General features: G+C 47.4%; 1 protein-coding gene across 1 annotated transcript in view; it reads left to right on the forward strand.

Moving 5' to 3' along the window:
• ttc7b (tetratricopeptide repeat domain 7B) overlaps window positions 1-24,193 on the forward strand; it is a 345,224-nt gene extending 321,031 nt beyond the window's left edge. Inside the window, exon 20 of the mRNA XM_038790445.1 lies at window positions 23,788-24,193. Within this exon, the coding sequence (XP_038646373.1) occupies window positions 23,788-24,009 (222 nt within the window). The 3' untranslated portion in view covers window positions 24,010-24,193. The remainder of the gene's footprint in view (window positions 1-23,787) is intronic.
• Window positions 24,194-26,082: the final 1,889 nt, after the last annotated feature.

The raw sequence follows: 26,082 nt of genomic DNA on the forward strand, positions 1-26,082 counted from the left end.
GTTGACCCCCACGGGACAGGGGGCACAGAGCACCACGCTGGCAGGGACGGGTGGCAGGGCAGGAGGCACCCCAGTAACGGGCACTGCTGGGGCCAGGGGCGGGGTGCAGAGGGAAGAGTGCAGGGGAACGGCTGGAAAGCGGGGGGAGGTGGGCATGTGGGAGCAGAGGCTGCAGTGCAGGTCCAGGGCCCCCATGTAACCCGTTGGAGCTCGTTGGGCACGGGAGTACTCGCTGTGTTATCATGTCTACCCATTACCATCTGTAGTAAATAGATTTTGGTGTACAGCCAGGTGTGGTTGATACCCGTATGGCCGCCGCAGCCCTGGCGGATGCACAGGAGATGCTCATGGAGGACCCTGCAGAAAAGAAGCCTGCCCCACAGGAGTGGGCACCAGCTGGTGACAATGGAAAGGGTGGCGGCCATCAAGCTGAGGAGAAGATGGGAAGGAGCTGTCGCATCGAGCCGTGTGTATATTGGCAGCGCGTGTCATATGAGGAACTGCCAGAATGAGCGTGCCACCACCGCCTGTGGCTGAGCAGGGAGGACGTGTGACATCTGTGCCAGGTCATGGAGCATCTGGAACTGCGGGGGTATGGGGGAGCACACCCGGTGGCCCAGATAGGCCTGGCCCTTTTCCTGGTTTCACAGGTGGTGTGGTGCCATCCTGTTCTGCCCATCAGATATGCCTGGGACACGTGGGGGGGGGGGGGGGGGGGGGGGGGGGGGGATGCAGAGGTGCTGCGGTGTTCCGGCATCTACCCTGCAGGAGTTCCTCTGGCACTGGCTCAGGTCAGCCAGAGCCAGGCCAATGCTCTTGATGCCCACAGCCATGGCCCATTGTAATTGGGACACGCTCTGGAGCGCTGCAGCAATGTCCGTGTGGCCCTGGAACATGGCCGCCCTATTCTGTGCCCCAGGCAACGCCCGCACACTATGCGCCAGGCCTTGGACATCCTGACCCATGGCTGATGACTTCTCACACAAGGTCTCCACTGCGGACGGAACCCATGCGATGCTGGCCTGGGTAGCTGGCAGCGCTTCCTGCTCCTGCACGTGATTGGACTCCTCCAACTGCACCTGCAGACACTGGATGGTTGCTGACACCCCTTCATGTCGTCCACGGCTCTGCGCCTGCATCTCCAGCATTGATGGGACCGTCCTTTTTGGAAGCACTAGACATGCCTTGATGGCAGCTAGTCCCTGAGGCCTGGCGGCTCACTAACTGTCCGTCCCCTCGGGCGCTCCTACCTTTACCTGGTTTACTGCTGCATGTGTGTGGTGATAGTGCCCCAGCAGCCTCTTCACTATGATGCTGAACCGAGGTGAGTGTCTCTGGGATGATGGAGGGTGCCGGTAACAGCAGTGACAAGAAGTCTGTGACGTCCTCAGACATGTGCTCTGTGGTGTCGCAGGGTTGTGGCTGGGGGCGTGGGGCCCCGAACGCCATCGCCTGGTGGGTCACGAGGTTGCACTGCGGGGTGGGCTCATCGTCCAGCTCCTTATCATCTGGTGGTGACCCTGCAAGACATAAGACAGGACACATGGATAGGCGTGTGAGGGTGGGGGGAAAGGTGTGACTGACATGCCAAAGGGACATCGCAACGCATTGCGGGCTCACTTGGTTGTGCCATGCCGACCTCCACCTCTACAACTACCTGCTTTCCCACCCCACCGGCCAAGTCTAACACCCTCTCTGCCACGGTGGTAAGGGGCCGCAAGTCTGGCAGACTCCCTCCTGTCCTTTCTCGCTGCGATTGTGGGCCACCTTCTCCTGGGGAGACAGATAATGCGCAGTGTGGGACACTCGGGTGGGGGCAGCACAGGGGGTTTGCGGCTGGTGGCCTGAGCATGCGGGGCACCGCACCCAGTCATGGCGGGCAGTACGGGTGTTGGCATGTGCTGCAGGATAGGATACGGGGGGCTGCCGGCAGGTGAGATGCAGTCACCTTCTGGGGTTGAGGAGTATGGGTGGGGGCTGTGGGACGGGGGGGGTTGTTCCGGCAGCACGGAGGTGGTGACCCACCATGTCTGGCCTGGGGGTTTACCCATCCAAACCCAGCACCGCCACCAAATCCGCCTGGTGTGGGCCGGGATGGTACCAGGTGCACAGAGGTGGTGACCCACCATGTCTGGCCTTGGGTGGGAGGGGTGTTGCCCATCCAAACCCTGCATTGCTTACCGGTAAGCTTGGGGCCACATGGGGTTGAGGTGAGGGTGTGTGGGACGGGAGTGATGCCAGGGGCACTGAGGTGGTGACTCACCCTGGCCGCCCAGAGGAGGTCATGCAGCTTTTTCCGGCACTGCTGCCCGATCCTTGCAGTGGGGCACCTGGCTCTCACTGTCTCTGCCACCTGCGCACAGACCTGGGTGACTTCAGCGGGATACAGCCGGGGAGCAGGGTGTCCCGCTGCTCCTCCATGGAATCCAGCAGTATCTCCAGCTTTGCATCTGCGAATCACGTGGCCGCTCCCCGGGTGGCGACACCTTGGCAGGAATGAGGGTGTGAGGGGAGTGGAGAGATCAGGCAACCGTGATCCAATCCAGACCACAGCAAATCCAACGCCGCCATTAGTTGGAATTGCACTAGTGACAAGGGTACTGTCTCATTGGCATGTCCTGAATTGCTCCGGGATCGTGGAACGTCATCGGGACCGTGGAACGCCTGCCGTTCAGTCCCGGCGTCAGCACTTATCTTTTAAACAGAGAATGCAGCCCAGAGTTCTTAAGCCCAATATAACAGAACCCAGACCTGCTGAGTTTTTCCAACTCTTTTTTTTTTACAATGCAAAAAGTATTGTGTTGCCATCCAGAACAACAGTAAGAGTCCAGTAAATCTATTTATTTATCTCTCCCTCTCTCCATGGAGGCTGTAGCTTCTTGTTGGCTGCTGTTTGTGACCCCTGTTTGCAGTTTGAATAGAGGGTCTCTATTGCTGCTCCAGATAGTGGAACAGCCTTGCCTGCAAACTTTATTCTCTTGCTTGCTCCCATTTTCCGGTTTGAGCGGTTTTGATAAATATACCAGGAGAACCATATTTCATATTTTTCTCTAATTAAGAGGTAATTTAGCGTGGCCAATCCACCTCCCTTGCACATCTTTGGGTTGTGCCCTCTCTCCCCCGGTTATCTGGTGTTTCAGAAGGAACGTTACCAGAGCAAACAGATTTTGGAAAGGTGCAGAAGTCACAGGGTAGTAGTCATGGGTGACTTCAACTTCCCAAACATTGAGTGGCAACTCTTTAGATCAAATAGTTTGGATGTGGTGGTGTTTGTGCAGTGTGTCCAGGAAGTTTTTCTAACACAGTACGTAGATTGCCCGACCAGAGGGGAGGCCATATTAGATTTGGTACTTGGTAATGAACCAGAGCAAATGATAGATTTGTTAGTGGGGGAGCATTTTGGAGATAGTGGTTTAGCTCACTGGGCTAAATCGCTGGCTTTTAAAGCAGGCCTGCAGCCCGGTTCAATTCCCGTACCAGCCTCCCCGGACAGGCGCCGCCGGAATGTGGCGACTAGCGGCTTTTCACAGTAACTTCATTGAAGCCTACTCGTGACAATAAGCGATTTTCATTTTTTCATTTTCAATTCTGTGACTTTCACTTTAGTAATGGAGAGGGATAGGTGCGTGCAACAGGGCACGGTTTACAATTGGGGGATGGGTAAATACGATGCTGTCAGACAAGAACTGAAGTGCATAAATTGGGAACATAGGCTGTCAGGGAAGGACACAATTGCAATGTGGAACTTGTTCAAGGAACAGATACTACGTGTCCTTGATGTGTATGTCCCTGTCAGGCAGGGAAGAGATGGTCGAGTGAGGGAACCATGGTTGACAAGAGAGGTTGAATGTCTTGTTAAGAGGAAGAAGGATACTTATGTAAGGCTGAGGAAACAAGGTTCAGACAGGGTGCGGGAGGGATACAAGATAGCCAAGAGGGAACTGAAGAAAGGGATTAGGAGAGCTAAGAGAGGGCATGAAAAATCTTTGGCGGGTAGGATCAAGGAAAACCCCAAGGCCTTTTACACATATGTGAGAAATATGAGAATGACTAGAGCGAGGGTAGGTCCGATCAAGGACAGTAGCGGGAGATTGTGTATTGAGTCTGAAGAGATAGGAGAGGTCTTGAACGAGTACTTTTCTTCAGTATTTACGAATGAGAGGGCCCATATTGTTGGAGAGGATAGTGTGAAACAGACTGGTAAGTTCGAGGAGATATATTTTAGGAAGGAAGATGTGTTGGGTATTTTGAAAAACTTGAGGATGGACAAGTCCCCCGGGCCTGACGGGATATATCCAAGGATTCTATGGGAAGCAAGAAATGAAATTGCAGAGCCGATAGCAATGATCTTTTCGTCCTCGCTGTCAACAGAGGTGGTACCAGGTGAATGTCGTGCCCCTGTTCAAAAAAGGGAATAGGGATAATCCTGGGAATTACAGGCCAGTTAGTCTTACTTCGGTGGTAGGCAAAGTAATGGAAAGGGTACTGAGGGATAGGATTTCTGAGCATCTGGAAAGACACTGCTTGATTAGAGATAGTCAGCAAGGATTTGTGAGGAGTAGGTCTTGCCTCTCAAGTCTTATTGAATTACTTAAGGAGGTGACCAAGCACGTGGATGAAGGTAAAGCTGTAGATGTTGTGACATGGATTTTAGTAAGGCATTTGATAAGGTTCCCCTTGGTAGGCTTATGCAGAAAGTAAGGAGGCATGGGATAGTGGGAAATTTGGCCAGTTGGATAACGAACTGGCTAACCGATAGAAGTCAGACAGTGGTGGTGGATGTTCAAATTTTCAGCCTGGAGCCCAGTTATCAGTGGTGTACCGCAGGGATCAGTTCTGGGTCCTCTGCTGTTTGTGATTTTCATTAATGACTTGGATGAGGGAGTTGAAGGGTGGGTCAGTAAATTTGCAGATGATACGAAGATTGGTGGAATTGTGGATAGTGAGGAGGGCTATTGTCGGCTGCAAAGAGACATAGATAGGATGCAGAGCTGGGCTGAGAAGTGGCAGATGGAGTTTAACCCTGAAAAGCGTGAGGTTGTCCATTTCGGAAGGACAAATATGAATGCGGAATACAGGATTAACGGTAGGATTCTTGGCAATGAAATGAAATGAAATTTGCTTATTGTCACGAGTAGGCTTCAAATGAAGTTACTGTGAAAAGCCCCTAGTCGCCACATTCTGGCGCCTGTCCGGGAATCGAACCGTGCTGCTGGCCTGCTTGGTCTGCTTTCAAAGCCAGCGATTTAGCTGAGTGAGCTAAACCAGCAGAGAGGTCATGGGGTCTATGTTCATAGATCTTTGAAAGTTGCCACTCAAGTGGATAGAGCTGTGAAGAAGGCCTCTGGTGTGCTAGCGTTCATTAGCAGAGGGATTGAATTTAAGAGCCGTGAGGTGATGATGCAGTTGTACAAAACCTTGGTACGGCCATATTTGGAGTACTGTGTGCAGTTCTGGTCACCTCATTTTAGGAAGGATGTGGAAGTTTTGGAAAAGGTGCAAAGGAGATTTACCAGGATGTTGCCTGGAATGGAGAGTAGGTCTTGCGAGGAAAAGTTGAGGGTGCTAGACCTTTTCTCATTAGATTGGGGAAGGAAGAGGGGAGACTTGATAGAGGTTTATAAGATGATCAGGGGAATAGATAGAGTAGACAGTCAGAGACCTTTTCCCCGGGTAGAACAAACCATTACAAGGGGACATAAATTTAAGGTGAATGGTGGAAGATATAGGGAGGATGTCAGAGGTAGGTTCTTTACCCAGAGAGTAGTGGGGCATGGAATGCACTGCCTGTGGAAGTAGTTGAGTCGGAAACATTAGGGACCTTCAAGCGGCTATTGGATAGATACATGGATTATGGTAGAATGATGGGGTGTAGATTAATCTGTTCTTAATCTAGGACAAAAGTTCGGCACATCGTGGGCCGAAGGGCCTGTTCTGTGCTGTATTTTCTATGTTCTATGACACAGATTTGAGGTGATCGGCAAAAGAACCATTTTTGCACACAGTGAGCTGATTTGATCTGAAATATGCTACCTGAAACGGTCGCAGAAGCACATTGAAAAGGAAATTGGATAAATAATTGAAGGGAAAAAACTCCAGGCTCGTGAGGAAAGAGAAAGGCAGTGGGACAAATTGTATAGCTGTACACTAGAACTGGCACAAGAAAATGGACCAAATGGTTGACTCCTGTGCTATATCCTTCTCTGATTCTTTAATGATCACTCTCCTTTGTGTGCAAGTGCTATTTTGGAGATGTTTTGCAAAGCTTATTGTAGAAGTGCCTCAGTTTTTGTCTCTTCAATTGTCTCAGTTTTTTTTCTGTACAAGTCACGCACTTGAGCAATGCAGACACTTGAATCACAGGGAATGCTTCCGGGAGTAAAGTTACTCTTACCAGGGCTACGCTGTTGAGAAAAAGTGTCAGCTGATTCAGCAGGTAGCACACTCACCTCTCTGTCAGAAGGTTGCAGTTTAAGCCCCTCTCCAGGGACTTGAGCGCAAAGCCTTCCAGGATTGAGGGAGCACCGCGTTGGCCATTGTGACATGTTTCAGATAATACAACAAAGCAATGCCGCATCCTCCCCCTCAGTAAAATATCCCATGGCAGTATTTTGAAGAAGAGATGGTGTTTTGCCCCATGTCCTGGGTCAGTTATTGGTCCCTGAACCAACACTGACCCAGGCTATCTGATCTAATATATTTGTGGGAGCATGCTATACACAAACTGGCTGCCCCATTTCATACTTTACACACCAGTGATTCCACTTCAAAATTACTTCATTGGATTTGAAATGCTTTGTGATGTCCCGAGGTTTTGAAAGACACTGTATAAATGCAGGCTCTTTATTTTTGTATGCATGGCTTAGTGGTGGTCAAATCTTATGTTGGGTGAATGCTGTGTATTATAAACTGCAGTAAGATAGCTGACCCGCTGCAGGCACTGCCTCACACCGTCTATATGTAACAGCGCACGCGAATGTGATCAGCTATAAGCAGTGTCAGCAGTTTGGAGCGGCTTATTGTCGGTGTGATTCAGCCCTGAGTGCTCCAGTTGGCTGCTGGTGATGGTCCTTTAATTTTAGCCTCTCCAAAGTCGCACAGGTTCAAAGGATTAGTCAGAAATATTTTTGTAAATTAAAAATGGGGGACAAAGACTGCTTATCCCGTTAAAAACTAATGCAGATTAGTCAGTCTGTCATGTGACGCTTAATGATTTTTATTTTTTGTTGGCTGCATTTGTCAAGCAGATTGGTTTCTAACTACCAGCCTGGTCTGGGTGTAGCTTGTCCATCATTGCACTCAGTTCCATTAGAAGCTGTGAAGAGTCAAATCATCAGCAATCAGTCAGAATGTCACAAATTAGGTGTGGGGTGGGTGAGGAAAGCAGGTGGACAGTATGCAAATAGTGTTTCTCACCAGTTGGTGCCAATGGGCACACTTGATTTGTGAGAGCCAGCAATCTGAAATCTTCTAAAGGCAAACCGAAGGCCGTAAAAAATCTTTCTATTGGAAAAATATCAATGAAATGCGAAATTATTTATCTTACATTGGCATTATTTGGCGCTTGAACTGCCCTTTTATTACAGAACCTTTCACAGGCTCTGTGCTTGGCTGTTTGGGGTGCTTATCCCAGGGGCATTCCTGTTGAAGAGAGAGAGAAAGCCTATCAACGTACTGCAAAATAGTAAACCTGAACACAATTGCAGACCTTGGACAATTCAAAAATTGCTACTGGTGTGTGTTGCCCCTGTTTTGATGTGGGCATTGTTGGTTAAGCCAGCATTTGTTGCCCATCCCTAATTGCCCTTGAGAAGATGGTGGTGAGCTGCCTTCTTGAACCGCTGCAGTCCATGAGGGGTAGGTACACTCAGTGCTGCAAGGGAGGGAGTTCTAGGATGTGCCCCAACGACAGTGAAGGAACGGCGATATATTTCCAACTCAGGATGGTGAGTGACTTGGAGGGGAACCTCCAGGTGGTGGGGTTCCCAGGTATCTGCTGCCCTGTCCTTCTAGATGGCAGTACTCTTGGGTTTGGAATGTGCAGCCTAAGGAGCCTTACTTGTAGACAGCATGTAAGAATAGAATTGGACTTAAAATTCTCAATCATAATGTTCTAGTCCCTCCATAGCCTCGCTCCGCCCTATTTCTGTAACCTCTAAGGTTGAAGCCCTGTAACCCTCTGAAAACTCTGCCTTTGTCCAATTCTGGCCTCTGGTCCACCCCTGATTTCCTTCGCTCCCAGGTTGGTGGCCGTACATTCAGCTCCCAAACTCCGCAATTCCCTGTTTAAACCTCTCTGCCTCACTCTCTTCCTTTAAGATGCTTTTTAAAACCTCCCTCTTTGATCAAGCTTTTGATCACATGTCCTAATATCTCCTCCATTGGCTTGATGTCATTTTGTTTTGATAACACTCCCGCAAATCATCTTTTTACTACACTTAAGGTACTGTATAAATGCAAACCATTGTTGTTGATCTGACTCCATAGTCAACATATAACTGCTTAAGCTCACACGAGATTACGCATTTGACTGAGGCACTAAAGGATGACTCTTACCTACACAGCTAAAGTTAATCCTCTTCTCACTTGATGCCTTCCTAACAGACGCCAGTGATTAGCAGGATTACTGACCATTGACCCACTCCACTGACCTCATTCGTTACACCTTCAACTTCAGAGCAAAAGAGGAGAAAACTGTTTTTTTCAGTAAAGAGTTAGCCGCATCTAGCCTGCTGCAAAATATCCCCCCCCCCCCCCCCCCCCCCCCTCCCAATAGCAGTTCCCTCAGCACAGTATCATGGCACAGTGTAATGTATTAATTGTACTCTTTTTGGATTTAATTCCTACCACCAAATGGCAGGTCTGTGAAGGGGTGAAAGTAGTAATTTTGTTTGAATCTCGAATGTTATTTTCTTGTCAGTTAACAGCAGTGAACGGAAAGTTACTGAAGTGAAGGTTGGAAAGTTAATTACAAAGACGCATTTTATCCTGGTGAAGAGGGAAGTGGCTTTTTATAGGTCTGCTGTGTGGGAACAAAATTTCCCTTAACCCACTGAGTGCAGATGAGACACAGGTCTGTAAGACTCGGTCAGACTAGGAGGAGACAGGATTGTCACAGACTGGGTGAGGGATGGACTCATCTGGACACTGTCAGACTGGGAGGGCATCAAAATTAGTCATTTGGGTGTTATCAAGACTGGCAGGTTGGGAGGGGCGATAAGGCGACTGTCGCACTGCAGTCCCATTTGCTGAGTTTAAATGTCTGGGTCCGGTGGGATAATGGCGAGTTTGCCTCGGGTACTGTTAAGTAGAAAGCACCACGTGGTGCAGTGGTTAGCACTGCTACCTACGGCGCTGAGGATCCAGGTTCGATCCTGGCCCCGGGTCACTGTCCGTGTGGAGTTTGCACATTCTCCCCGTGTCTGCGTGGATTTCACCCCCACAACCCAAAGATGTGCAGAGTAGGTGGATTAGCCACGCTAAATTGCCCCTTAATTAGAAAAAATAATTGGGTACTCTAAATTTATTTAAAGAAATAAAGGTACTGTTAAGTCAGGACACTGGCTAAATTAATCATTCTAGCCCTGGTAGGACGATGGAGCTGCTGCCACGTTTGTTAACCCAGGCCACGGATCTACTGATTCGTTAACTGCTCATCGGCATGTCATTCATTGTTTTATTTTGGCTAGAAGTTCCACATCACAGCACCAAGCCAGCTGTCGCCACCCTGACATCTTATTTGTTGCAATATCGGTAGTTAAAACTCCTCCTCAGTTAATATCGCTTCCAACTCCAAATGGATGGTTGGAGGTGGATAGCGGTTGCATTGGAGACGCAGGAGGAAGGAAAACGAGTGAAGCAAAACGCAAAGCATAAACATGAACATTTAAAATAAAAAGATGTATTAGTGAGAAAAAGGGTCAGAAGAAAATTAGCTTTTATAAAAGGGAGAGTGAATGAGAAGAGAATGGGAGGGAAGATGGGGATGAGCTCACTAAAATATTGTTTTTTACTTTTATAAATATAATTAGTGTTTAGTAATTGAGTTTTGTGTTGCAGTCTACTGCCTCTGATTTTGAATAGATTTATTACATGGGTACTGCTGGGGGAAGAATTTTTTCGAAGCTTTTCGTTTTGCACTCAACAGGACAATCACAGGAATGCCAATGTATGTTTCAGTGGGATAGTTCATGGGTAGAAATTGAAAATTTCAACCCAAAGAGACAGCAATGCCCTGAACCGTGTGTTAGCATATGTTAAGAGACTAACTTCTGACCAAATGGCTGAAGTGGACAGTCTGCGGTGGAACAGCAACACACAGGCACAGATCTTTCACAGAGAATAAGGAATGCCAGTCAGAGCTCCCGCTTTGGATTGCTGTTCAGTTGGCCCTTCATGTAAGGTCGGCCTGGGTGGGCGTCAAGTGGGGGGTGGGGCTCGGCTGCAATTTCTTCTCCTCTTCCTCATGGTGGAACGGACTGCTGGCATTTGCTGGCCAGGCTCACACCTCAAGAATGACCACTTGAAGAAGGAATCAGAGACTTGATGGTGTCTGCAAGAGCAAACAGCAGCCCAGTGCTGGCTATAGAGGAGGAGGGCGAGAGTACTAAATGACAGCTCTGCCAAATTTGTTATAACCTTGAAAACTGTCAGTTATTTTCTGTTTTTGCCTCAAGATACTTTAACTTCAGCATTACAGCTTACTTTCACGAACAGGGTGATTGTTTAAATTGCCACAGACATCATTGCCCCCTGCAGACACGGGCAACCCCCCCCTACAATCAACCCCAGAGGGCAACCTCCCCCACCCCCCCCAACACCAAAGTTGTTCACGTGGCCTAGTGTGACACCAACCAGCATGATCCGGCCCCACAACCACCCATCCTGGTAGGCATCAGGGCATCGCCCCACCTCCAAATGAGCATACCTCACTAAGGGGTTGCTGAGGGTCCTCCCACCTTTAGGGTTCTCCCCCCCCTCTCCCTTTCATGCCCCTCCACCTTCACCCCCCCCCCCCCACCCCTTGGCAGTGCCACCCTGTCACCCAGGTTGCACTGCCAGGTTGGTACTGCCCAGGTACCCAGTTGGCACTGCCCAGGTGCCAGTGGGCCCTGACCTGTCTCCAACCACACGAGGGCTCCAATGGTCTCCGAGCCACCCCTGGTGAGGGACGTCTAGTTTCACAGACCAGAAATAATTTGCGCCAGCGTGAGGCTTGGATCGTGCAGCCAGTGACTGCTGGGAGAATGCAGCCTCAAAGTGGCTGCGCATATTTCATTGGGTATTCAATATGATTATCTGAATCATAGCCAGCCAGGGCGTGATCCAGATCGCACCGAGTGTTACAGGGCCGGGTGTACCGCGCTCAGCTCGGTGCCCGTTTTGGGCCTCTCCCATTATCATCTCGTGCCCGTAATTTGGCTTTTTCTTAACTCTGTACATAAACCACTTGAGTTAAAAGGAATAATTTCACTCTTTGCCATAGATATCTGAGACTGAAGAAGGCATAGGTCGAAGTGCCACTAATAGAAATCTGATTGCTGTACCTCTGCATAATGACGGTTAATAATGCACACAATAAACCGGCTTAGGAATTACGATAACTCCTGAACTATGCTCAATGTAATGTGTAACTCAGTTTAGAATTGATATATGACACCCTAGGTTCATCTTGATGCACACAACAATAATGTCCACCTTGAGAGATGATTCTTTATGTATGGCAAAGTTAACACTTTTTTTAGTTTGTGTAATGAAGAAGCTGTGGTTTGTGTTCAAAGGCTATGCTTTAGATGGCATCAGTCTTGTGGCAATCTGCAGTCTTCCTTCCTTCCAAATTCAGCTAACATATTTGCAGTTATACTGTGCTTTCACTGAACACAACCACTGGGACACTTCTCTGAATTGTGTTATTAACTCAAGTCAAGATAACTTTTTGAATTAAAAACTCAAATTTAGTCTAGAACCTCCTTTGCATCTTGTATAAAGATTAGGAACGTGGACGTTACGTCAGGCAATGTGACCCTTTCATTAAAAATGGATACATTTTATTTGCCTTTCGTTGGGCACAATGTTCTTTGATCGAACCTTGGTTGAGGCCGACGGGAGTTAATCAAGCGTTACGGACAGGAGAGAGAAACTGAACTTCTCTATCCTCTCCCCATCTGTCTTTGAGCAGTGGTGGTGTTGAATTATTTTTAAAGTAGGCTATGACGTTTCCCCAATCCCTCAGTTTGTGTAATCCAATTTAATAACTACTCTCCGAAAACTCACATTATGATTAACTCTGACGGTTAGTTTACTCATATTCAAGCTAGGAGGAATGTGTTCACAATCTCTCTCTCTCTCTCTCTCTCTCTCGCACGCACGCACACCCACACACTGTAAGGGGGGGTAGAAAAAGGAAAGATTTAAAACTATGGGCAACAACAAAAAACATTAACGTTAATATTAATTTGCATGATCTCAGAAGTCGGAGTTGTCTAAATCCAGAGGGTGTTTCCTTCATGGCGGAGTTCAATCCAGATGAATTTCTGCTTCGAGACTGCAACATTAGAGTCCTTAAAACGAATGACAAAGCATCAGAACGGAGTTTCTGTGCTTAGACCACTTGGCAGGTGATGGTCAGAAACATTTAAACGGAGGGCAGCATAGTAGCACAATGGTTAGCACTGTTGCTTCACAGCTCCAGGGTCCCAGGTTCGATTCCCAACTTGGATCACTGTCTGTGCGAAGTCTGCACGTTCTCCCCGCGTCTGCGTGGGTTTCCTCCGGGTGCTCCGGTTTCCTCCCACAAGCCCCAAAAGATGTGCCGTTAGATGAATTAGATATTCTGAATTCTCCCTCTGTGTACCCGAACAGGTGCCGTACTGTGGCAACTGGTAGATTTTCACAGTAACTTCATTGCAGTGTTAATGTAAGCCTACTTGTGACACTAAAGATTATTATTTTAAAAAAGGTTTTGAGGAGTCCCCTCGGGTCCATTATATGACGACAAAATAAAGCCCAGCCTGTCCTGAGCAAAACCTGGCACCTAAAGCGACCACCGCACCAGACACACCATCTGCCACCACAACAAGGAGGAATCTAAAGCTGACTTCGCCACAAATGTTCTGACAGCAGAAGAACAGTTGATCATGGAGATCCAATCCAGGATAACTGACCGACTCCTCCTTAAATGGAAGGTCGACAAGTCCCAGTCCTCAACAGGATGAAAGAGCCTGGGCCCGAACAAGAATATATGCAGCCAAAAAAATAGGATTAGATCTGACTACCGGGGAACCTTCCTCAAGAATAGCAAGCGCAAAACTATCCTTACCACCCACATCCTCCACCCCTCACCGATCTGCGCACCCACCCCCCAAGGACACAAAAGGATAAAGAAACTGGGCACAAATCCCACAAACAATATCCAACTTAATGTGATACAGCCTTATTCATTTAGATAATAGACGGTGAAAGACATCACCCCCATAGAATTCACTTCCTGCAAGCACCGGGCTCAGCAGGGCCCCTCACTGGTTTCCCCTCGTCCTCATCTGCACCCCTCAGGATGGACAACAGGCCTTGCAACAGGACCTCAACCATGTGGAGGCGGTTACCCACCAGGGGCAACTCTCCCTTTGTCACAAGAATCTCCTCATGCGCCACCACTGCCTTCATAAAGATACCTCAGAACTCCTGAAACTGGGCTTTGACAACCCGCATTGTGAAGTCAAGCTATTCAGACATCAACTTCATCGCTGGCAGCCATCATTCGCCAATGAACACCGTATCATCAGGGCAGGAATCCTCCTAAAAGTAACTGTGCCACCAAAGACAGAGCCCCACCCCAACCCCTTCCAGCTGCCATGAATCACCCAGGATTAAAGCCTTTCAGCTCTACTCAATAATGCTAAAACACTGACCAACAACTCTTGGTACATTGCACTAACTATGCAAACCAAGAAAAGACAAAAAGAAAACGGTGCACACGGATAAAATTAAAGATTGAAAGATGAGCAGAGCCGGTGCTTGCGAAGACACTGCCGCTCCGCGCTCACATCACATGATAAGGGGCAGCATGGTGGTTAGCATAAATGCTTCACAGCTCCAGGGTCCCAGGTTCGATTCCCGGCTGGGTCACTGTCTGTGTGGAGTCTGCACATCCTCCCCGTGTGTGCGTGGGTTTCCTCCGGGTGCTCCGGTTTCCTCCCACAGTCCAAAGATGTGCGGGTTAGGTGGGTTGGCCATGCTAAATTGCCCGTAGTGTCCTAAAAAGTAAGGTTAAGGGGGGGGTTGTTTGGTTACGGATATCGGGTGGATACGTGGGTTTGAGTAGGGTGATCATTGCTCGGCACAACATTGAGGGCCGGAGGGCCTGTTCTGTGCTGTACTGTTCTATGTTCTATGATCCCTCTGTTCATGTCTTATTGAAATAACCCAAAGCTCAGGGTTTTTCAAATTCTCCCTATCCACCCTTGATGTATGTCGCTTAATTACTGAACAAATAAACTCTCACTCTATCTTACAAATTTCAATTAACCCAGCACCCACAGCTTCTGGGGAAGAGACTTCCAGACTATCCTTTCTGTGAAGGTAGTTCTTGCTGATTTTGGTCCTGCATGATGTGCCTCTATTTTTAACGTTCTCGTCCCTTGTTCTATATTTAATTCCCAGAGAAAATAGTTTCTCTATATTTACCCCATCAAATCTTTTTAACATTTTAAACACCTCAATCAGATCACCCCTCAGTCTCAGTACTCAACATAGAAACACAGAAAAATAGAAGCAGGAGGAGGCCATTCGGCCCTTCGAGCCTGCTCCACCATTCATTACGATCATGGCTGATCATCCAGTTCAATAACCTGATCTCACCTTTCCCCCATTTCCCTTGATCCCTTTAGCCCCAAGAGCTATATCTAATTCCTCCGTGAAATTACACTTTTTGGTCTCAATTACTTTCTGTGGTAGCAAATTCCACAGATTCACCACTCTCTGGGTGAAGAAATTTCTCCTCACCTCAGTCCTCAAATTGTGATCCCTAGTCTAGACTCCTCCACCATCGAGCGGGAACATTCTTTCTGAATCCACCCTGTATAATCCTGTTAGAATTTTGTACGTTTCTATGAGATCCCCTCTCACTCTTCTAAACTCCAATGAATATAATCCTAACCATCCCAGGAATCAGTCTTCGCTGCACTCCCTCCATAGCAAGAACACCCTTCCTCAGATGAGGACACCAAAACTGTACACAATACTCCAGATCATTGATGCCTATACAATTTTACTAAAACATCTCTCTTCCTATACTTAAATCCTCTTCCTCTGAAGGCCAACCACCTTCACTGTCTGTTGTACCTGAGCACTTAGTTTTAACAACTGATGCACCAGGACACCAAGGTCTCGCTGAGTATCCACTGCTCTCAATGTACACCCATTCAAATCATAATCTGCCTTCCTATTTTTGCTACTGAAGCACATTGCCTCACAAGTATCCACATTATACTGTATCTGCCATGCATGTGCCCACTCGCACAGCCCGTCCGAATCCTGCTGAACCATCTCTGCTTCCTCCTCACAACTCACCCTCCCACCCAACTTCATATCACCTGCAGATTTGGAGATAATACAAGAAAGCGCAACCCAAGTTTTTGCAACATTTAAGTGTTATCCTGATGATTGTGTGCATGTGCCCAGTGCAAGACCAAAATATCCTTGCTGAGGTTCAGTGCTTAAAACTGAACGCAGTGCTCCAGAGGGGTCTGGCCATGGTTTTGTATAACTGAAGCATCACTTCCTCCCCTTTGTAATCAAGCTCCCTTGAGGTAAAGGCCAACATTCCATCAGCACAGCCAGTGCAGTTTAATTGCACATTTTTGCATCACCTCACTTTCCAGGTAGTCTCTTTACATGAAACAAAAACCTCTCTCTCAAGATAAATCATGCTGCCTGTGTGGCTCCCATGGCGTTTAGATAGGACTAAACGTTCTTTGAACTGCTCCCTCCTCTTCCACACCTTACTTGTATGTTATAATCTCACATGGCGTTAACGAGGCGTCCCGTGCTGCATTTGTTACCGAGCGGATAGACAATTCGGGACCAGTCACTCGAGCCGCAGCAGTGTGCACAGCATTTTCTCCTGTTCAGTAAAATCGTTGGAGGATTGAAGAGACCTAAAGTGCTGGGTTTATGGAAATAAAAAAAGCAAAGCAATTGTTTTTAAACCCACTGACCTGGAAGTCACTGATGCCAAAATGTATGCACCCATTTGACATTTCCCTTAGTCCAACTTTTCATGCAAGACCATGTTTACAGGACAGAAGGAAGTGTTCGGCCCGTTATGTTAACGTGACCACTCTCTGCTGGAACACCAAAGGACAAGCACGGTAGCACAGTGGGTAGTACGGTTGCTTCACAGCTCCAGGGTCCCAGGTTCAATTCCTGGCTTGGGTCACTGTCTGTGCAGGAGTCGGCACGTTCTCCCCGTGTCTGCGTGGGTTTCCTCCAGGCGCTCCAGTTTCCTCCCACAAGTGCCGATGTACTGTTAGGAGAGTTGGACATTCTGAATTCTCCCTCCATGTACCCAAACAGGTGCCGGAGTGTGGCGACTAGGGGATTTTCACAGTAACTTCATTGCAGTGTTAATGTAAGCATACTGTGGCAATAAAGATTATTATTATACAGCACCTTTCTGTGTTTAGGACAGGAATGTGCGTCGAGTGTTCCATTGCTAATGCCTTGGGATTGGCTACAGAAGAGAGTTACCTGATAGCTGGAGAGACGAGAGAAGCCATGATTGTTCTTTTTAGAGCAGAGATAATTAAGGGGGAATTTAATGGAGCCGAATGAGGAGAGACTGTTTCCTCTTGCAGAAGAGTCGGTAACCAGAGGACGCAGACTTAAGTTGACGATTTAAATTGACATATTTTTGAAGAAATCCTTCCTACCCTCCAACCTTTCCCTGACCTTCAATTTTGCTCCCCACCCTCCCCCATTCTCAACAGCATAAAGCCCATCACATTTCTACCTCTTCCGAAGAAGATTTGTATTTGGCTGTCTATCCCCGTAGCCTTTCACTCCCTTGTCAGAATCTACCTTGGCTGTTTTAAATAGAGGTTGGAGGAGAGGAAACATTTTTCAATAAGTGCTCCTTAAGAATTCTCCTCCATTTTAGTCCGTAGAAGGTGGATATGGAATGGGCTCCAATTATGATTGAGAACACTTCAGGAATGGCCTGGAATCTCCAAGGATTGAAAATGTAATCTCCAGAACACTGGTGTGTGAAATGGCGCAGTAAAAATAATGGGCTGGATTCTCCGTCCCGCCGCACCAGATTTCTGATTCAGCCCGCCGGCGGGATGCTCCGTTTCACCGGTTGGTCAGCGGGTTTCCCATTGTGGGGCAGCCCCACGCTGTCAGGAAAGCCCCGGGGGGCTGCCGGCACAAAGGAGCATCCCGCCGGCAGATAATCCAACCCAATGTTTTTGTTTAATCACTTCTGTTCCTCCACATCTAAAAATATTGGAGATGATGCCAAAGGCTATTTGACTTGGGTGTCAAGGTGTATCTCGTCAGCCAGTGAGGGATCAGTTTTCTTCACGATTTACCACAGGAATGCGGGACGATGGGCATGTTGGGCTACTAACGGATAACGGGGCGGACACGGTGGCGCTATGGTTAGCACTGCTGCCTCAAGGCTCCGAGGACCTGGCTTCAGTCCTGGCCCCGGGTCACTGTCCGTGTGGAGTTTGCAGATTCTCCCCGTGTTTGCTTGGGTCTCGCCCCCACAACCCAAAGAGATGTGTAGGGTAGGTGGAATGGCCACGCTAAATTGCCCCTTAATTGGAAAAGAAAATTGGGTACTCTAAATTTATTTTAAAAACTAATGGAAACTAGTTTTCATGGAAACAGAACTAATCGGTCATAGAAAACCGAGGGTAGCGGTGGAAGGGTGCTTTACTGAATGGGTGGCTGTGGTTAGTGGTGTTCTGCAGGGATCAGTGCTGGGACTCTGTTGTTCGTCGTATATATAAATGATTTGGAATAAAATGTAACTGGTCTGATCAGTAAGTTTGCGGATGACACAAAGAACAAAGAAAAGTACAGCACAGGTACAGGCCCTTCAGCCCTCCAAGCCCGTGCTGGCGTAATTGCAGATAGCGATGAGGACTGTCAGAGGATACAGCAGGATATAGATCGGTTGGAGACTTGGGCGGAGAATTGCGATGAGGTTTGATCCGGATAAATATGAGGTAATGCATTTTGGAAGGTCTAAGTCAGGTGGGAATTATACAGTAAATGGCAGAACCCTTAGTAGTATTGCCAGGCAGAGAGGTCTGGGCATACAGGTCCTCAGATCACTGAAAGGGGCAACACAGGTGGAGACGGTAGTCAAGAAGGCATACGGCATGCTTGCCTTCATCAGGGGCATTGAGTATAAAAATTGGCAAGTCATGTTGCAGCTGTATAGAACTTTAGTTAGGCCACACTTGGAATATTGCGTACAATTCTGGGCGTCACGCTACCAAAAGGGTGTGGATGCTTTGGAGAGTTTTACCCGGATGTTGCCTGGTTTGGAGGGTATGAGCTATGAGGAAATGATGGATAAACTTGGTTTGTTCTCACTGGAGCGACAGAAGTTATGGGGCGACCTGATAGTCTACAAAATGATGAGGGGCAGGGACAGAGTGGATAGTCAGAAGCTGTGCGAGGCAAGTGAGGGTGGTGACTGCCTTGAACGTGCTGCTTGGGGAGGTGGTGGACGCAGATACGATAGGACGTTTAAGAGGCATCTTGATGATTATGCATGAAGAGGGTGGCAATAGAGGAATAGAGACCCCGAAGTGCAGAAGGTTTTAGTTTAGACGGGCATTATGATCAGTGCAAGCTTGAAGGGCCAAAGTTCCTGTGCTGTATTGTTCTTTGATGGTGGAAGCAGGGCTGTGGGAGACGGGAATCTCATGCAATCAAACCTCCGGAAATATATTCAACCAGAATTGGCAACCATAGCAACAACCCCCACCCCCCACTAACTGGCAGCCAAATCCACAGGAATACATTTTCCGTATTGTTGGCGGGTTGAAGCTGAAATGTGGTTGGTTAGAGCCCCCCCCCCCGATAATCACTTTCCCACTGGCCCAGGTCTGAATCGTTCCCACTTTGTACTGATGACGGCCCATCGCAATTGGAACCAACCCTTTAAACTGACACGATTGAATGGTGATTTAAACAATTGGATGGTGATTTAAGACGTTGCCACGCAACGGATTGCATCCTAACAACCACTCTGCAAATCTCTCTGCAATGGTTCGGGAGAGGTGTTTATTTGGCGTGGGTGGGTTATAAAAGATCTTCACTCGGCAGCTCCCCACATAACTCTTTGTGTGCAGTCTGTCAGTTAGGAGTAAAACAAGGAGCAAGTGAAAGGTGGAATTGTCAATAAATGTTGACATTGGGAGAGAGATAAATTAAAACATGTTAGACTCCCAATGCATTGTGTACACGAGGCATTGAAACTTGTGTTAATATCTGCTGGATAGCATTCAGTTAAGGTTTAGTGTTTGGATTAAATTATGTATTTATTTGGTTAATTAAACTGTCATCATTAAGTTTAACCATTCTTTGCAGGCTTAAAATCTTTGTATTTTGTATGTTTGTGTGTTGGTCCCTCGATCCGAATTTTCAATTCTCATCCTCACCCTCATGACCTCTGCGTCCCTCTGAACTCCCCTATTCCTCTGAGTCCAGTCTCCTGTGCATTCCTTTTTCCATTGTTTGGTACTGGTCGCCATGCCGTCTCCCAACGAGCCACTGCCATCTGACCTATCTCTCCCTCTTTAACTCTTTAAAACCCACCTCTTTAACTAAGTTCTCAATTAACTCCCCTTCTCCACAGCCCCCACCCACTACACCTCACCTTGACACTCTTTTATCAATGCCTTTGCCCCACAATGCTGTTCAGCATGTTGGGATATTTTATCTCCCATTAAAAACACTATATAAATGTGAGTTGCTGTTAATTTGAGTTTTGTATCCCATGTGTGTCCTACCTTCCCCAACGGGCGATACTTACTCTGATCAGACTTGCCGTTCCAAAGGCATCTTGTTGCCCCCTCCTCTCCTCCACCGCCACTCCCCAGCGCCACTCATGGCTGTTCCTTACTTTTAAAATGGGCGAAAAGTTTCAGCGGCCAATTTGACTTTGAACAGCATCATGACATAATCCTGGCCTAACCTGTTCCCCGCCAATGGGCACTCTGCATCACGGCTTACTGAGTATCGATTGGTGCCATGAACCATGGGCGCGAGTCTCCCAAAAAATGTCTAAGTTAATTTGTGGCGGGTTTTTCAGGAGCTTCCTGCCGACTCTGCTGGCAAGTTCCCCACCGTTATTCAATGACCCGTAGCCACTTTTCTGGGCCCTGGGTTTACCAGTTTAGCAGACATTTAAAGAATTTTGTTTAGCACTGGGGAGCTGAACTCCGAGATCGGGTCGCCATTTTGAAAGGCGACCCCGATCTCTCAGTGAGCTTGTGGGTCCCCCACACATCCCAATCATGGGCAATGTCATCCCCCACGCACATAGACACTACCCCACACCCCCCAAGTGAGGGTACCCCACTATGGGGGGCCCCCTGTCTTCAGGCCCCCTCCAAGCCCCATTACAGGACTCCCTCCCTTCCAGGACCCCCACCAATCACCCCCCTAACCTCCCAAAGGCCCCTACTTACCTGCCCTGAACTCTCCCACACTTCAAACCCCCCCACCCTCATTTTATGGGCATGGACCACTTCGGCCCCTGGCCCTTGGCAGTGCCACCCTGGCACTTGGGCACCCCTACTGGCTTGGCAGTGCCAAGGTGCCCGCATTCCAGAGGGAGGGCCATGGAGCCACTCTGCACTTACCCTGACCACCCAGGGGTCTCCGATGGCCCTGGAGATCCCCCTCCCCCAAGGTGTCATTCCACCTAGTTCACGTTTGTGTGGACCACCACTGATGAGTGTCCTGGGGTGAGCTGTAGTCCGAACAATCGAGGAAGGCCGGTGGGTCCTGCATGAGTAGGTCGTAAGTAGGTTTACGACCTCCTTCCGGGAGCGCCGTTGGGACACGCACATTTGGGCAGGGTTCCAACTCTGATGTCTCACGGGACTTTGGAGATTCCCGCGAGGCGCGGAGGCTGTCGGGAGGCTCGCTGTAAACCTCTCCTGGCATTCACCAGGGCGCAACGCAGCCGGAAAGTCGAAAGTCTTCCCTTTTTCTCAGTGTTGGCAATGGTTGGGGGGGGGGGGTATATTATCTTGGAGTCAAATTAATTCATTCGCATTACATAGTCTACATTTACTTTGCCATTTCTGTTCTGCCCACAATCCCACCAATGTAAAGATAATACGTGAAAATGTATACAAACCTGTAAGACCACTCGGCCCATCCAACTACATCTTATCATTTAACAGCTTTTCTGGTCTCACTCCTTACCTAGAAGCCCATTCCAAGTACTGATCATTCTCTATGAATAAAAGCTTCCCAATATAAATCCTAATAATTTCCTAAAATTTATACCTCTTGAGAAAGAGCATTCCTTAACAATCGGTGGTATAATACGAGGCTGATAACCCATTTTGGGATCAATTGAACCCGGATCCCTGGAGCTGTGAGGCAGCAGTGCTAATCACTGTGCCACCTCCCCTTTGCAGTCCAGTGATTAGTCCAGTGATATTACCACCAGGCCATCATCTCCCCATTCTAGTAATCTTGAAGTGGTCTCACCAAAACCCCGTAAGACTGTAGTAAGACCTTTTTTATTCTTTTACTCCAATCCTCTTGGTTCCATTTGTTTTCCTGATTGCTTGCTGTATCTGTGTTCCTTGTACAGACACTCCCAAATCTCTGATCTTCACCAAATGTTTCAGGCCTTGTAAAATTATTCTGCTTTTCAATTGTTACAACCAAAGTGAATAACCTCGAATTTCCCCCCAAAAATACTGCCATCTGTCACCTCGTTTGTTCCTTAACCCAGTCTATACCTCCTCTTGGCAGCCATTTGGTGTGCTCCTCGCAGCTTACATTCGCACCTAGCTATGTATTGTCAGCAATACATTATTCAAATATCTTCATCTAAGTCATTAACATAGATTGTAACTAGCTGAAGCTTCAACGCTGATCCTTGTGACACTCCACTATTCACCGCCCACCAATTTGGAAATGCCCAATTTATCTCTAATCTTTGCTTCCTGTTGTTAACTAATCCTCTCTCCATAATAATACATCACCCCCAACTCCATGAGCCCTCATCTTGTGTGGCACCTTATCAAATGTCTTTGAAAAAAATCCAAATGTACTACATCTACTGGTTCGCTTTGATCTACCTTACATCTTCAAAAAAACGTCAAACAGGATTTCTCTTTCATAGCGCCATGCTGACTTTGTCGGATCCAACTATGCTTTTCCGAATAAATTGTTTCTCAAGAGGTAATAGATTTCAGCACCTTTCCAATGACTGATGTTAGGCCAACTGACCTATAGTTTTTTTTAAAATAAATTCAGAGTACCCAATTATTATTTTTTTGCAATTAAGGGGCAATTTAGCATTGCCAATCCATCTACGCTGCACATCTTTGGGTTGTGGGGGTGAGACCCACGCAGACATGGGGAGAATGTGCAAACTCCACACGGACAGTGACCCAGAGCCGGGATCGAACCTGGGTCCTCAGCGCCGCGAGGCAGCAGTGCGAACCAGTGTACCTCCCCAACGGACCTATGATAACCTGTTTTTTGTCTCCCTCCTTTCTTGAATAGTGGTATTACATTTGCTAACTTCCAATCTGCTGGGACCAGCACCCCCACTGTCTATGCAGTTATCAATATTAGAAGCCTATGGTGCAGGCCATTAGGCCCTGGGATTTGTAGTCCCTTGTCTTTCTCCAGTACTTGTTCTCTGCTGATATTAATTACCTTAATTTCCTCACTCTTATTAGCTCCTAGGATACCCTCTATTTCTGGCATGTAACTTGTGCCTTCTTCTGTGAAGACAGACACAACGTATTTATTCAATGCCTGCCATTTCATCATTCCCCATGATAATTTCTCCTTGTGCTTCTAAGAGACAGATGTTTACTTTACTCTTCCTTTTTGTATACTTGTTAAGGCTCTTTCAATCTGCTCTATATTCCTGAAAATGTTTACTCATATTCTATTTTTTCGCATTTTCAACTTTTTGGTAGGAGAATGCAGGAGTGCAGATTAATGGGATAGTTCTTTCTAAGAGCTGGCTCAAGCACGATGGGCTTGAATGGTGTCAACTGCAACTCAGTGGTAACATTCTCCCTTCAAAGTTAGAAGATGCCCCAAACATTCGGTCTGGCACTCCAGTGCAATACTGAGGGAGCGCTGCGATTCCACATTTCTGATGGGGCATTAAATCAAGGCCCATCTGCCCTCTTGGTTGGATGTAAAAGAGGAACTGGAGTTTTCTCCTGTATCCTGGCCACTATTTATCCCTCAACATCACAGAAGCTAGTTGTCTAATTCCTGTTTGTCAGAGCTTATTGTGCACAAATTGACTGCGGCATTTCGCTATGTTATTAACTTTCACGAAGTGTGTCATGACTGTGGTACGCACTGAGGCATCCTGAGGTTGTTAAAGGTGCTATAAAAATTCAAGTCTTTCTCTGAGCTGTTTGATTCTATTTTTTTCTGATATTCTCAGTAGACACGTTGCTTCATGTTAAAAATAGAGTCTTAGTTATGTTTTCCACTTTACAAAGGGGCTTACCAGTTAAACTTCTCCCCCTTCTCTTCCTGTTTCAGGGGCTGGTCCTTCAGCAACTGGGCCGCTACAACCTGGCTGAGAAGGTCCTCCGCGATGCTGTGCAGGTCAACTCCACTGCCCACGAAGTATGGAACAACCTGGGGGAGGTGCTGCAGGCCCAGGGTGATGACGACGCTGCGACTGAATGTTTCCTCACTGCTCTGGAGCTGGAAGCCAGCAGCCCCGTTGTCCCATTCACCATCATCCCCAGGATACTCTAAATGGAAGAGTTTGCTTCCAGTGGTATATCTATCGCTATCTGGGAACGGTCATGAAGCTTGCCAACTGGGAAGGAAAAGCCATGCACAATCCCTTCCCAGTCTCTTTACCTTTGTTCCCTTATTTAATGGTGTGTTTGACTGTGGATTAAAGCATTCTATGGGTGAACGTATTCGATTTTAAACCCCCCCCCACCCCCCACCCCCCGCCCCAGCACCCGCCAAACCTGGCCCGTTTTATCTCTTCATGATTTCACCTATTGCCCTCATACATAGTTTACAGTTCTGCAGACACCCCCCCTGGGATCTCACCTATTCTTCGCACAGGCTGCTGGAAGCCTGTTCAGTTGTGAAAGAGGCTGGGGGACTGATGGCACCCACGTCTGGCATGTTTTTTGCTCAATGCTTGTCCCTGCTCACCAGCATTGAGTCACTGGCTCATTTTTCATCTCCCCCAATCCAGGAGATCGCAGGCCAATCTGAGACTTTGCCCACTTTCTGCCTCAGTACCATCCAGCCCATGTACTAACTGAGCTTCATCTTATGATCTGCCTCTCCCTTTTTCCAATCTCCCAACCCAGCTCTGTTGACATGATGACCTCCACCTATCTCTCTCTTTCTCTATGTGCCCACTAAATCTGGCACCGTATCTAACCAGAGGATATCTGAGGTTAAAAACAGCCTGGTGGTGCAATCGGCTATGTAATCAGGTGAGAAATGTTTGGAAACAGAACATAGTTGAGGCAAGATAGAGGAAGTTTTACGCTGCATCTAATTCAGAAGTATCCATGCTGTTATCTCCTGTGAGCTGCACTGTTGTGTAGCTTGGAGCCTGAAGTGACCTCACCTGTAAGTGTAGATCCCTGTTCCTGCTCGTTTCTGTACACCCCTCAATTCTAACAATTCTAGTTGTTCTGACTTGGGATCGATCCATAACTGAGGCTTTAATGCCATGAGCAACCCTTTCCAAATCTCCAGGACACAAAATTCAAACGGGACAAACCAGTGAGTTAAAAACTACAATGGAAAATAGAATTGAAGAGTTAGCTTCAAACACCATCCACCGACCCACTGCTGTGACCAAGCAGGGATGGCAGGATATTTAGGCTGGATTCGGGGAGAGAAAGTATCAATTTCCTAGCATCTACCTTCCATAGCCAATCAGTGAGAAAATGCTATGTAAAATAATAGCTGTTCCACTTTAATAATCTGCTGTCGTTCCCCCCTCCTGATGCCATTTTTCTCAAAGTTCCTCTCTGCTGTAAAATTCACCCTGGTTCATGCCTTTTCCCCAGTTGTTATCGATTTTCAGCTTCTCTTTAAGATTTGTGACTCATGCTGCAAGCCAAAATGAATTTCAGAAAGTTGTTGAACTCAAATGGACCATATATATTTATGTAAGGCAGTGTAAGTATGTTATTTATATATTGGGACTTTATCCAGTAAGCGATGACTGTTAACTGTTGTAATTCCAAATCACTGAGCTTAAACGTAGGGCTGTGCGCCCGATATTGGACGAGACTTCTGGCCGGTGTATCTGAATACTGTATTTTTCACCTTTGATTTCTAACTGCATTCAAAGTATGGAACCATATAGTGAAAAGGATCAACTAACGATTGATGGAAATCTAGAATGGTGATCTTTAAAGGAAAAGAATCCTACACAGGTTAATTGTCCAGTTATTTCCAGTACTAAGTAACTAGCCTATTAAATAGATAAATCCTTATTTATATTGGACTAAAGAAGTTGAAAGCTCTTCTTTGGTTGACAAAGAAAGTGTCCGAAGGTTGTCAGTGGGCAGCATGTTGCGTCTGAGATACTCACTAGTCCTGTGCACAAAGAATTGTTCAGTCTATCATTGACAGTAAAAACACAGCAAACTTTCTTTACCTGGGTGGTTGTGTTGAGTAGGGCCATGTGGTGGGAGAGTGCACATTTGAAACCCATTCCCAGCTCAGCCAAAGGTGGAAGCAGTCTTCCTGAGCAAGTCATGCAGAATTGCTGGAGGTCGTCACCCAGGAATCAGGGGACTTCCCCTGAGCTCAATGAAGGCAGTTGGCCATCAAATCTGGGAC

The sequence above is a fragment of the Scyliorhinus canicula genome, chromosome 2 (genome assembly GCF_902713615.1).
Source record: "Scyliorhinus canicula chromosome 2, sScyCan1.1, whole genome shotgun sequence".
Lineage (NCBI taxonomy): Eukaryota > Metazoa > Chordata > Chondrichthyes > Carcharhiniformes > Scyliorhinidae > Scyliorhinus > Scyliorhinus canicula.